This window comes from Euprymna scolopes, chromosome 43 (assembly GCF_053919585.1).
Source record: "Euprymna scolopes isolate OS-2025 chromosome 43, ASM5391958v1, whole genome shotgun sequence".
In the NCBI taxonomy this organism is placed as follows: Eukaryota; Metazoa; Mollusca; class Cephalopoda; order Sepiida; family Sepiolidae; genus Euprymna; species Euprymna scolopes.
Genome location: NC_136524.1, coordinates 63,695,736 through 63,709,425, shown reverse-complemented (window position 1 = coordinate 63,709,425; position 13,690 = coordinate 63,695,736). Strand labels below are relative to the sequence as shown.

Sequence of the window (13,690 nt, the reverse complement as noted above, 5' to 3'; positions counted from 1 at the left end):
GAATATTTAATATTAATACCTATTGTGATTAAAGACATGCTCAATATTATAGATAGAGCATTAAAATAAGACAAATCGAAGCAGTATATTTATGTAATCAATCAATTCATTGCTTATGGATTTTGCCATTTGACTTGGATTCATGCATTTCATTGCTCAACTTCTATCTACTATTTTCAAATCATCTTCTTCAAACATTTTTTTTTTTTTTACCAAACTTTGAAACTTTCAATAGTAAAGAACTTTTTTTTAAGAGATGGTAAAAATTCTTTTATAAGTTTGTGGCGTGACCGTTCAGGAGCCTAAATCATCCCAATTGGGGAGCTCTGCCGCTCCCTGGGGCAGTCATGCCACAAGTTTCCAAGTTTTCAAAGTCATGCAAACTTTTATTTTGCTAATTATTTCCTCTGAAGAGAAAAGCCTAATTTTTGAAACTCCATGGAATAAGATGAAAAATTCTTTTTGTATATTCGTCGTTTGAATGATTGATAACCTAATAAATGTACATTTTATTTTTCAACATTTTAATTTGGTTTATACATATATATAATCTATACAGAGCCACATAGAAATGGCCATAAACAATTGTCTTTCGTGTTGGACTGAAGAAGGGAGAGTTATTGCCTTAAGAATAGAGCAGAATCTGCCATGACAGTTGAGAAATAAACAAAAATGTCTGTACATCAGTCTTTAAATTGCATCCAGCAGCTTCTTTATTACCATTTAATCTGTAAATTGGTAAATAAAAGTGTTAAAGGTTTTACTTCACCTGTTAATCATTTTAGTTTATTAAACCGATAAGACATATCAGCCATAACACATCACTTATTTTCACCGTTGGCAGTCTAACAATAAAGATCAATTGTTTTACTAAAAACAAAATTCTAAGAGGAAAGAATTTTTTTTTTTATATGAACAGAAAATTTTCTTACGCATTTCCTGTGACACTGATAAGCTCCATTTGTAATTGTGTCACTTGATTTTTCAATGATATAAGTTCAGCAACTCTAGGATCATGGTTGACCAGAGGTTTATTCTTGATTTTGCCAGCCCTGTCTGCATATCTCAATGTGTTTAAAGACTCTTCCATGTTAGAGTCTGCTGGACTAATACAAGCTATCATTACTGTATAGCTGTTTCCACCCAGGGAATCTACAATATATAAGCAAGACAAAATAAAAGATTAGTTTATTTTTTTAGTGTTTAAGGACCGTTTAACCATTATAAGTTTTTACTATTTTTTTTCATATTTTATTTTGTGAAGACATTCTTAAAGTATGGAATTTGAAAATTCATAATGTGAGAGCGACTTTGATTTTTAAACTTTTGTATCTTTTTGCCTCCTTTTAGGTTAAAATTATTTGAGCCATTCTTTTGAAGAGATTTTTTTCAAATTGTTTGCTTGGTAACAATTAGCATTTCTATGCAGTTTAATTGATATTTGTTTCTTGTCAAATGTTATTTTGTTAACACTAGATTAAAAAATAAGTTACAAATTAGCTGTTTTAAGAAACTATTACTTAGGAACAAGCTATATTTTCAAATGATGTTTTTATATTTGTTATTCGTAATATTTGATATATATTTGTGCAATCTTTTTTCATTTCATTAATGATTTATTGTTAATCCTTGATTGCACTGATTACACAGATTCATCTTCTCAAAGCCGATGTAGGTTAGTCTCGTATAGCTGATACAAATAAATGTTAACACAATGTCTTCTCTTTGATCAATTAAAAAAAATTATTTTACTTCAATTAATATTTCAATCGTGTGTTGAATAGCAATATTTTACTTAATAATCTATCTTTAATGGATTGTATTATGACAAATGCTGGTGTATTTTGACAATTTCAGCTTTCATAATAAGGTAGACTTTTCGGTAGATGTTTATTTTTGTTGCCATTTTACCGTTCTTGTTCCTAAACCACCTTGGAAGTCAAATTTCTGGGAGATATCATTTGAAACCAATTTGCCTTGATACTTCAGAGCTACAGGAAAGGTATATATCAAGGGGAATCCAAAAACACCTATTCTGTAGGCCTTACAAGCCAAGTTCAGGGATGCCTCCTAAGTGTATACAGTTTTCTTCACTAGAATCGATTAACTGAACCACTGCTTTCTAACACTCATATTTAGTTTATTATTTCATTTTTTTTGGTAAAGCAATTCATATAAAAATTATATTTGTAGTTTTATTTAAATACAAGGTTTGTTTTGTTTTTTTATTGTTTTTTTATTGTTTTTTTTTTCCTTTTTTTTTGAGGCGATGGGATGAACTTGTCATAATCAACTGATTGATTGAACCGAGCCTCTCTGACTGTCTTTCCCGTCTAAAAATGCCAAAGTGAATTGTTGAAAGCAATAAGCTTTTTTTCCATAGTCATTGGCTGGTCAGACACCAGGATCTCATACTCAAACATCATAGGTCACTAAGCACGGTAAAGAGCAAAATAAAATTTTAAAAAAGTAATAAGACAAGCAAGTAAACTGGTAGCATTTAAAATATTGGATTAAATAAAATAAAATTACAGTTGCATATTGAAGGCTCATGAAACCAAGATAACAGAGGATAAAATAGTTTGATAAGAATGTCCTTACCTTGGAGTAAACGTGTCAATTTTGAGTCTCTGTAAGGAATATGTTTACTCTCTTCTCCAAGTGAACTAATAACATTCCCAAGGCAAAGAAGTCCTTTGTTGATATTAATACCTTAAGAGAAATAAAAAAAATTAAGGATTAGCCCTTTATCTCTAAGAGATCTATGATATATAGATTGTCATCATCATGTCAACAGTTAATATCAATTCATACCTAATATAATTAGACAAATTAATAGTTGAAGAGGATTATGTTTCCTCCTCATAAGGGTGTTACATATTGAACTAGGGGTATGAGAGCTACTTTTATATAATGATTATTTTCCATTTGGTTTGACCTTTTGTTTTTCCAGGTTAAAAAACAAAATCATGCATAAACTAGGGCACACAAGGAAGAAAAGACAATCCAATAAAGAATGACACTCGTGAGTAAAAAGGAAAAAGAAATGGACAAATCATAATATGGATTTTAAAATTAGTAATAGTCCCTCATCCTCTTGTATCACTGTCTGCTGTATGCAAACCTAAATTACAAACCAATTATTGAGTAATAATAGTGGAGCTGGTTCTATTCATTCTGGAAGCATGGCTGAGCTAGAAAAGGATTCTTTTCAAATAATTTTGATTTAAGATTCTACAGCAATTTAGCCATACCCATTACGCTGAATGCTCAGAACAACTGGCTAATCTTTAATGTTTAATCCTTCCTACTTAACTACCAAAACTTTTAACCCCCCCCCCCACACACACACAAACACCCGAGCAAGAAGTCTTCGCTTATTCTTTTGTTTTGATTTACCCAAAACCACACCTCGAAACACCCGGGCATAGCCGGGTACCCTCGCTAGTTATAATATAAATCTCACCTGTCTGTTACAATGTATATATGTATGCATGTTCGTATGTCTGCCTAAAATTTGACAAAGGTAACGGATTTTCACGAAATCAGTATTGTTTTGAAGCTCAACCCTTCAGACAACAAATACCGAAAAATTGGCTAAAAACGTTAATTCCTTCACCTTCAACTGGGCACTTTTCTACAAGGAAGGGGCTGCTTTTTTTCGAAAGTCATCCCCTTTTTTCGATTAACTAGCCTTAATTTAAACCTTTGTCATTTCTGGTTTGGCGATGGACACAACGGCAAAGGCGTCACATTTTATTTTCACATTATTTTCCTCCTTCAGGGTGCAGGTTTGAGAGCCTGCATACTACAATTTTTTTTTTTTTTTTTTTTGCTCAATACCCACCTCTGGGCAATGCCAGGCACCCAGGCTAGTTATGAATGACAAAGATATTACGGTATAACAGAATCAAGCACCCATAGCTACAACTATAATACAACAGCAATACTGAAATCTTGAATTCAGTTACAATTAGATTTTCTGAGCTCATATTCACGCAAGTATCAAATTTTTTTTTTATAATTTGATTTTAATTTTCTGAAAAAAAAAAAAAAATAAATAAATAAATAAAAAATGTAAATAAAGATTGTTATTTCCATTTTTGCATCTTGTATCATGCTGAGGTTAGATATTTTATAAATGATTTCCAAATTAAACAATTTTTTAAACTGCTATGCTCATTTTTAAAATGTCTCGGTCATTGTACTTAGCCTTCTTCAGATGACTTTCCTCATAATCAGTAACTATCTGTAATGAAAGCAATCTCACTCTAGTTAATAAAGGTCACAACAATAAAAGATATTTGAAGAGCAGAGAGTACAAAGATCGAAAAGTCGTGAAACCAAGATGAGTCTGAAAGTTGTAAATTAAAATACCTGATCTTAGTGCAGAGAGCATATATATTTCTATAACATATCATTATGAATTTTGAAACACAGCTGCTACACTGACAATGTCATAATGTGGGCTATATTTAGTTTAATTTAGTTTTATACAATGGAGGGAAAAGAGTTGAAAGTCCTTTGTGAAAAATCAGATACCTATGAATCTTTATAAATTTTAATAGATATTAGACATCAATTAATAAATATTCCACAAATTTCGATTTTTTTTTTTTTTTTTTTTTAAGTATTTTAAATTTTTTTAAGGAGCATAATGCAGAAACAACTTCCTTATTTCAAAATTCAAAAATTGCAGATTTGTATTAAATTTTATCTATAATCATTGGACAATAATTATGCAAGATTTCGTGAACTCCTTAACACTCCTTAAGCCTTTAATTTTTAGACATTTTCTAAAATCAAAATCATGTAATGCAATTTTGAACAAAAATTGGAATAAGGATTCTAGACAGAGTTAAATAGAGTTATTATATGTTGATATTAATCTTTATGAGGGGTTATACAAGTGATGCAAAACTGCTCTATTTGGGGAATTAATTGTATCCATACTATATACCTTCTTTCATCCTATTGCCTTCTGCTTGAGTCTTCTTAATTCGCTCTGACCCGGCCAAATCAACAAGATGCAGTTTGGACTTAAAGCATTCATTGCTAGATTGAGAGAAAAACAAAAGTTTACATTAGACATGGCTAAATCAAAACGAGTGATTTAGAAAAGTTCAAATATTTTAAATGAATATGTTTCATTTTGATCAAATATATGTTTTACATGGAATAAAAACAAAATATTAAGATCAAATACCAGCCTTATAAGTTTTTATGAAGTAAACAATTCAGATTAGTGATACAAAGATAAAAAAGAAGCAACATCAAATTTTGCAATTAGCACTTGCTTCTTCCTGTATTTTAATGGTTGGTTGTTTTGTTTTACGGCATATCAACCCTCTTCAGGTTATTTAATGCCGAATCTGGTGATTTTGAAGAACGGTTTTTTAATATAGTATATTTGTTTTTTAAGTTGTATTCTATTTAACCCATAGTTGGGACCCTAACAGGTGCTACCACTTCGGGTCAGAGTGGACCTGGGAGCAATGGCAATTAAAGGGTGGCTCCACACTCCCTAAGACCTGCAAGCTGGGGCCCTCACCATCGGATATAGTTTAAGGTCATATCCAGGACTGTATTCTAATGGTATCACAATGTAAAATTTTTCGACAACCTCAAGAACTTTGTATTTTCTACACATCTCAGTTCTCATCCATCTCTGTCTTACACTTCTTGCAAACATTTCCAATACCACAACCACCAACCATCACTGTAGTTTTGGTAACATTTATTCTCAAACTTACTTTTCATATCTTTCCTCCAAATTTTTAACTTTAACATGTAGACTACCCATTGTTTTACAGGCAAGTACTTAATCATCAACATAGAACATCTCTTGCGAACAATCTGTCTCTTGGCATTCTGTCAAAAACTTTTCTCCAGAGGTCTATAAAGCAAAATATAGGTTCTTCTTATCCAATTATTTCTCTTCGCAGGATAAATATAGCAGAAAACAAAATAGCATTTTATTTATACTTGTTTGGTTTCTTATTTGCTGCTCAATTATTTTTGCAATCACTTCCAGAACACAATCCATCAACTTTATCTTAATAACAATTTAAAATTAAATTCTCTGTAACTTTTTCTGTTATAATCTGATTTGTTAAGTCTGATGAAACGCAGAAAATTCTGTGTAACTTAATTGCCATTTACAGTATATAAATCTCACCTGTATGTATGTATGTATGTTTGCCTAAAACTTTTGACAGAGGCGACGGATTTTCACGAGATTGGTATCCATGTTGCCTATGATGCAAATGATTAGTATAGCAGGTGCGTTCCAAATGGAACTTCATGTCAACCCAGGCAACACCGGGTATGCATGCTAGTATAATATATATATATATATATATATGAATGAATAGATCACTTATTTTTTATGAGACATTTTTATTTACTATTTTTATTCTTAAATATTATTAGGTGCGTAATATATAAGCACACATATTATATAAGTCTTAAATATTATTAGGTGTGTAATATATAAGCACACATATTATATAAGTCTTAAATATTATTAGGTGCGTAATATATAAGCACACATATTATATAAGTCTTAAATATTATTAGGTGTGTAATATATAAGCACACATATTATATAAGTCTTAAATATTATTAGGTGCGTAATATATAAGCACACATATTATATAAGTATTAAATATTATTAGGTGCGTAATATATAAGCACACATATTATATAAGTATTAAATATTATTAGGTGCGTAATATATAAGCACACATATTATATAAGTATTAAATATTATTAGGTGCGTAATATATAAGCACACATATTATATAAGTATTAAATATTATTAGGTGCGTAATATATAAGCACACATATTATATAAGTATTAAATATTATTAGGTGCGTAATATATAAGCACACATATTATATAAGTATTAAATATTATTAGGTGCGTAATATATAAGCACACTTTATTATATAGTAGAGGATCTAAAACTTAAAAGTTCAATGATTTTTCATAAATTGCTAATTGAAACCAAAAGACATGTTAATAAGCATTCGATGCTTTCCACACAGAGGGGCATATGATATACATCTGTCGATGGAAATATAAAATATTTAAGTAAAACCTGTTGATAATTACAAAGAAATGAAAATAATAATAATAATAAAGATACTTACTGATCAGACTTATTTGTAATTTCAACATGGAAGCTAAAAATGGCATGAGATCTGCTCGATACCGAATTCATGGCTGTTGATGCAACTGACCTCGCCAGGATCCCATTTTCAAGACATTTCATCGTAGATTCATAGTTTTTAACAGACAGTGAGGTCAATCCTGGAATCTGATGAGAAAGAAAATATATTTTTAAAAATTTTTATTAATAAAGTATATGGATGAGAGTTATTCCATTCCAGTAAATGAGAAAATTAAATCCAAATACCTTAATTCCTGTAGAATCTTCTCGAACATGAAGCGGGTCTTTTCTATTTGAGCTAAGCAAATCACGTACTTCTTCATTATATATCTTTGAAAAGAAAAAAAAGAAAAAAGATTTAACAAATAAAACGTGCGACTGATGCATACAAAAACTGTCTCTTATTAAATAATAATCTGCTTTTTTCTTAATCAGTCAGTGGGAGTAGTTATGTCTGTGAGAGTGAAAAACTGTTACCTTTCTGCTAAATATGATTAATCAGAAATAAAATATCAGCAAGATCAATACTAAAATCATTGAAAATACACTATTAAAAACATGGATTGATATTTACCATAAATGACTAACAAAACAGAATTAAGTATACACGTATATAAGATACTAATCACGATCTCGCAGGCCAACACCATTTATAATTAGAATTCCAACATTTGTTTATTATGTACTGGAGTACCTGTTAAGTCATGAATTATGGAGAGATCTAACATTTTTCGAATTGAAGAAAAAAATTCTGGTACATTTAAGGAATGAGTATTCAAGAAAATCTTAGTACTTACATCATCAATTCCACTTCCAACCCTAACAAACTGTACTGAACTATGTAGATAATACAAACTAAGCTGTTCTTTTTTTTTTAATTTCTCTCCAACTCTAAACTAAGTTTTGATTTATAAAGATTACGTTTGGTTCATATTGTGTCCTGGAATTTGATTCGTTTTTTTCCATTCGTAGTCAGAACTGTTTATGTCACAACTACATAGTGTCTGCAAATTTCGATACCTATTTCTAAAAGAAAAAAAATCACTTATTTTTTTTTTATATCTCACTAAAATTTATTTACATTCAATCAACTACTTACAGCATGTTCATTTGAAATCAACTTAATATCAATAATTTCTTACTACTTTACATCAACTGACCATCTTTCATTATCTACTGTGTGCTGCAACTGACAAGTTTTCACTTATTTCTGCACCAATTTGTAAAATTTATGCATGGTTAGAAAGAAAAAATAATCTTTCTGAATAAGTAATTCATATGTGCTTTTATCCAGTGCATTACTTTTTATAAAATATAGTGAAATAGTGACAAGAAATAAGTAAATTTCTTTTCTTATATAAAAAAAAAAAAAAAAAAAAAAAGACAGGGGCAGGGTAACCAAAATGCAGCTAACTCACACTAATGGGAGTTTATAGTGATTTAAACAGTAATCTTTTTAATTAAATAAATAATTGAAAAAAAGAAAAAGCAAATTCATATGCCTGAAACCCTCAACACAATTACACTTGTTAGAGAGTTCAACACTCATTCTTGACATTTCATCAATTTTGAGTGTAAAACTGTGTTTTGCTTGGTTTTCTTTTAAAAAACAACTAATTTTTAAAACTTTTTTGAATGATGCCTACCCCCTCCCTCAAGATCAACCAAAGAAACCAGGTATGTTTAGAAAGAATGGTGAGAGAATGCAGAAAGAGAGGTAAACCATGAGAAGATACAATACAATCGTTATCCAATATTAAAAAAGTTTAGTTAAAATTCATAACACATTCAATTGAAAAGAAAAACTAAAACTGAGGAATAGGAGTTGCCAATAGTAAACAAAGCTGACATTGAAATGAATTTCCTGACCTGCACGCGTCTTTTTTTTCTTTTTCTCCTAAACAACTTCAATCCGTTTCAAAATGAAAAGACACTGTGGATATGAGAGTAGGGGAATTAAACAAGAAGTCATCATTTGATGAAATGAAAATCACCTAACTCCTCTACACTCTCCATGAATTGTTTCAAGTCTTAGTGTATATGGTAAAATTAAAAAAAAAAAAAAAAGTCAAACACATTCCTAAAAAATCTATCTTTTCTTCAATGAGCAAAATGTCATAACAGAATCTGACCTTTAGCAGAAATTATTGACTGCAACAGCAAATATTTAAATGTACAACAGCTATCATTAAAGTAACATTTAGAAATATTTGAAAACTAAATAGACCATATGATTTTTTTTTATTATTATTTACTATAAAAAACCTGAATATAAAATATTAAAATCGTAGTTTTTGTTTGACTTTCCAAAATTTTGAAATGTTATTCAAATATCAACAGTATTTTAAGAGTGGAACTATATATTTGCATTATCTTAACATGCGCAGCCAGCATAATCTAACATGCCAGCATTTGGACTTTCACTGTTAATACAACTGAACGAATTCCTATCATTAAGACGAATATGTCTGGTATGGAAAATGTCTATTAAGACACATTGCGTTAAAAATTCAAGATTTGTAAGTAAATAAATTTATTTAAAAAATAGATTAAAAAAGAAAATTATCTGATTTCCAAAATTTTTAAAATGTTATTCAAATATTGACAGTGTTTCAAGTGAGAGATTATATTTTTTTTTTTGTATTTTTAATAGGTATTTTAAAACAGTGGGAATTTTTAAATATATAGTAGTTGAATGAAAGATCTATTTTTGTTTGTATGTACTTGCAATATTTTGTGTTATGCTAAATTGTGGTTATGCTGGGCACATGCATCATAATGCCCAGACTTATGTAACAGTGTAGATGAGAGACATTTGTCTGCAAACAAAGCGCACATTCAACACCCCCTGTGCACTCACTACAGTAGCCATATTGCCACTATCCAGTTCAACCCTTGGTGGCAATGCGGTAATGTCAGAATTATGTTGTCTGGAATTGCCGCCAAACAGTATTAGAGTTGCAAATAGGTAAACAAGATTCTGGTGGAAATCCCAAGAGTTAGTATCAGGATCATTTGTCCTCTGGTCACCTTAGCATGTGTCAAGAAAAGACTTGTCAAGTGTAGAACTTCAAATTAACTGAATGAAAGTGGCAATGTTGCTTCTGCAATATTTGTTCTAGGCTAAAGCCTTCCCGACTTCATCTGCAACTACTGAAACTTACTGCTTTCAGTGTCAGGAATAAAATCTTGCAGATTAATGAATAGCTCCAACCAAGAAGGATTTTACACAGACCAGAAAATCCTGAAATCCGATCTTTATAAGTTCTTTGCAAAAGTTTAATTCATTAAACAAACAAGCAGTCACATTGAACATAGAATGGTCAGATTTTTTAAAAAAGATTGAAGTTTTTAATACATTACTTACTTCCAGATATGAAACAGTAGCAATAAATTCATGTGTATCCTTATCAGAAAAACGATTAAAGATTTCAGCCAGTACCCTTGGCATAATACCAACTGATTCGTTAATGTCTGTACCATCACAAGCGCCACCCATTGTATAGGTTTTCCCACTTCCTGTTTGACCATAGGCAAAGACTGTTGCATTATATCCTGAAATTAAAACCAGAATTTCAAAATTTACAAATAATTCATACACTTTGCATACATATATAAATTTTTTTTTCTAGAAAAAAAAAAAGATAAGACTACCAATTTGGAAGAAATCATCTATATCCTATTTATACAAAAAAAAAACCAAAAAAAAAACACGGATTTCAACCAAATAAAATAAAACTCATACATGGGAGGCTCTGCTAATTTAATTGGAAATCTGCTCATTTAGGGTTTAAAAAAAAAAAAAAAAAGTAAAATTTCACTAAAAAGCAGAGAACTCATATCACTGTAAAATAAAGTTTAAAAGGTTCTTGACTTATGAAGTTTTACTGTCCATATATGCCAGTTGTTGGGAAATTTATGTGTGCTTTTATTTTACTATACCATCTAATTTAGATCACAGATAAAGCTTTATATACTGCAATTGGGCCAGTGGGCGAGATAAAACAACCTAGAATCAAATTTCCACTGGTAAATATGATCAATGGTTGGAAGAATGTGATCATGTTATATACAGTATTTGTATTGCATTGAAAAAGGAAACAAAAATACCAGTCAAGGAAAAAATGAGAGACCTATGCTACTAAAATAATTTAGTTTTTCATTTATTACATTTTTAATTTTTTTTATTGAGCTATTCATATTTTTATTGTATTTATTTACTTACGTATTTCATTTATTTAATTTATTTAGTTCCTTATTTTCCTCTTTCATTTCAATATGAGCAGGTTTTAACTCAGCAAGTGTAAAAAAAAAACCGTGAGACGCTGAATCATTGATTGAGGTGGGAAGTGCGAAAGTCATTAAGCATTCAGTTTTGAGTGTATTGAGCAGTTCAGTTAAATTCAATTCAGAGAACCAAGTACGGAATATACACTCTGACCGACTTCACTGCGAAGAAAGAAAAAAAAGGACATCTTTTCCCCAACACTGGTTTGACCTTCACCTTCGCAGTTCGCACATATTGGCTCTGTAAACAAATATTGCGATAAGAAAACTTTTTTAAACCAAATTTTGTATTGATATATTTTTTTAATAATAATAAAAACGAGTTATATTATTGTGTCGCTGCAATAAAACTTTTTAAAACAAGCTTTGGGTTGCTATTTTTAATTATTATATTATATTATTTACTCATGGTCAAAATCGAATGATATATTTTTTTTATTTTCCTGAAATGTACAAAACCACAATAGAAAAACAAAAAAATTAGGCACACAGGACCCGAAAATTGGGAAGGGGTGTCTATCGTCATCCTCATCACTGTACCTTTTGTTGGTCTATGATAGTCCTAGCTAGGGTTATCATTCACCACAATACCGCAAACACATCAAGGATTGTTTTACTTAAGATTCTAAAATCATATCTTTTTTTTTTTTTTTTTTGTAGAATGCGTTTATATATTTAAATAACTTTTTTATAAAACATTTTGTGGGGAAGAGGATTTTTCCCTACATTAAAAACGACATAAAAATTTAGAATTTAGAACACTGAGTGAAATCGCCATAAACTATTTATTAAATCAATTTTCGGGTGTGTGATATCTGTTTAAATGTTTTGCTCCTTGCTTACCTTGTATTTAACTTTGCCCTTGTGGGGAGACAAGCAAATAGCAATTTTTTTTTTTTTTTTTTTTTTTTTTTAATAAAAAAATAGATGTTATAAAAACATTTCTAAATAAAATTATGTATTTTATTATTGACTAGCGGGGGTACCCGGCGTTGCCCGAGTGTTTGTTTCCGGGACCGGGGGGGGGGGGGGTTTAAAAAATGTTATGGTAGGTAAGTAGGAAGGATCAAACCCGGAGTCATGAGTAAAAGTAGGAAAATAAAGTGTGAAAAAAAAAACAAAAAAAAAAACATCTGCAACGTTAACAGTTCGGCCACCAAGAAAAGTCCATTTCAGTTGTTTAAGAAGGAAAAAAAAAAAAAAAAAAAAAAAAAAAAAACGACTACGGTAGGTCGGCGCGAACGTGAAAATATAATGTGAATTGTCCAGCACGCTAACCACTACGCCACAGAGCACTGCAGCTTAGTTTAGTGATTTTAAATAACTTCACATGAAAGAACTACGAAGCCAAACCGGTGTTCTCTTCTCAACTGTTCCTTGTGAACGATCCCCAAACGGTGTTAAGTGGTGGCAGGGGGAGGAGGAATTTATTAGAGAGAAAATATTTTACCACTTCCATTGATCTTAACCGATTTTGGCCGTGACTTCTCAGCAGAAAAAGTATAGAAATCTAAGATTATCGAGGAATTTGAGAAATAATAAGCCTATAACACACCTCAGATATTGTTCTGCCGTTTGTGCATATTATATTTGCATGAAATATCGATTTTTAATCCTATTAATGTCAAAATCAGACGGAAAAAAATGAGTTCATTTTATTTATATAGAGATTATGTCATTTTAATAAAATTGCCCTGGTTTAGAAGGATTTCTTCATTATTGACCACTGACAGAAAATATCAGCATCTTAATAATCAATAATATTAATAAAATTCATGATTTTATTTAGAAATGTTTTATAACTTTTAGTTTTTTGCCCTTGTGGAGAAGTTACCAAATAGCAAAGTTGTTTTTTATAGAAAATAATATAGAAAGATTTGTATGTTGTGATACTACACTTCATCTTTATCAAAAATACAAGTATAAAACAATGTAATTTTAAAATCTCATTTGTTTCTCCTTAACTGACTGCTGACAGAAGAGATCAGCAGCCTAAATTCTCAATTCTTACGTTGGTTTTTAATATAAGGAAAATCGTGCTCCCCACAAAATACTTTATAAAAAGTCATGTATATATATAAATGCAGTCTAGAGAAAAATCAATCTTGGCTGCAAGTAATATAACTTGTTTTAATAAGGAAGCAATATAAAGTTTGGTTTAAAAAGTTTTGTCACAGTATAATAATATAACTGGTTTTTATTATTAAGAATATATATATATCAATACA

At 30.1% G+C, this 13,690-nt stretch overlaps 1 protein-coding gene across 1 annotated transcript in view; it reads right to left on the bottom strand.

Moving 5' to 3' along the window:
- The window catches only part of LOC145268371 (chromosome-associated kinesin KIF4A-like), a 123,580-nt gene that overhangs the window by 73,904 nt on the left and 35,986 nt on the right, over positions 1-13,690 (bottom strand). The window contains exons 3-8 of the mRNA XM_080123922.1: positions 10,543-10,730; positions 7,422-7,505; positions 7,156-7,322; positions 4,961-5,055; positions 2,602-2,712; positions 933-1,152 (exon numbers count right to left, since the gene is read on the bottom strand). Of these exons, the coding sequence (XP_079980048.1) occupies positions 933-1,152; positions 2,602-2,712; positions 4,961-5,055; positions 7,156-7,322; positions 7,422-7,505; positions 10,543-10,730 (865 nt within the window). The remainder of the gene's footprint in view (positions 1-932; positions 1,153-2,601; positions 2,713-4,960; positions 5,056-7,155; positions 7,323-7,421; positions 7,506-10,542; positions 10,731-13,690) is intronic.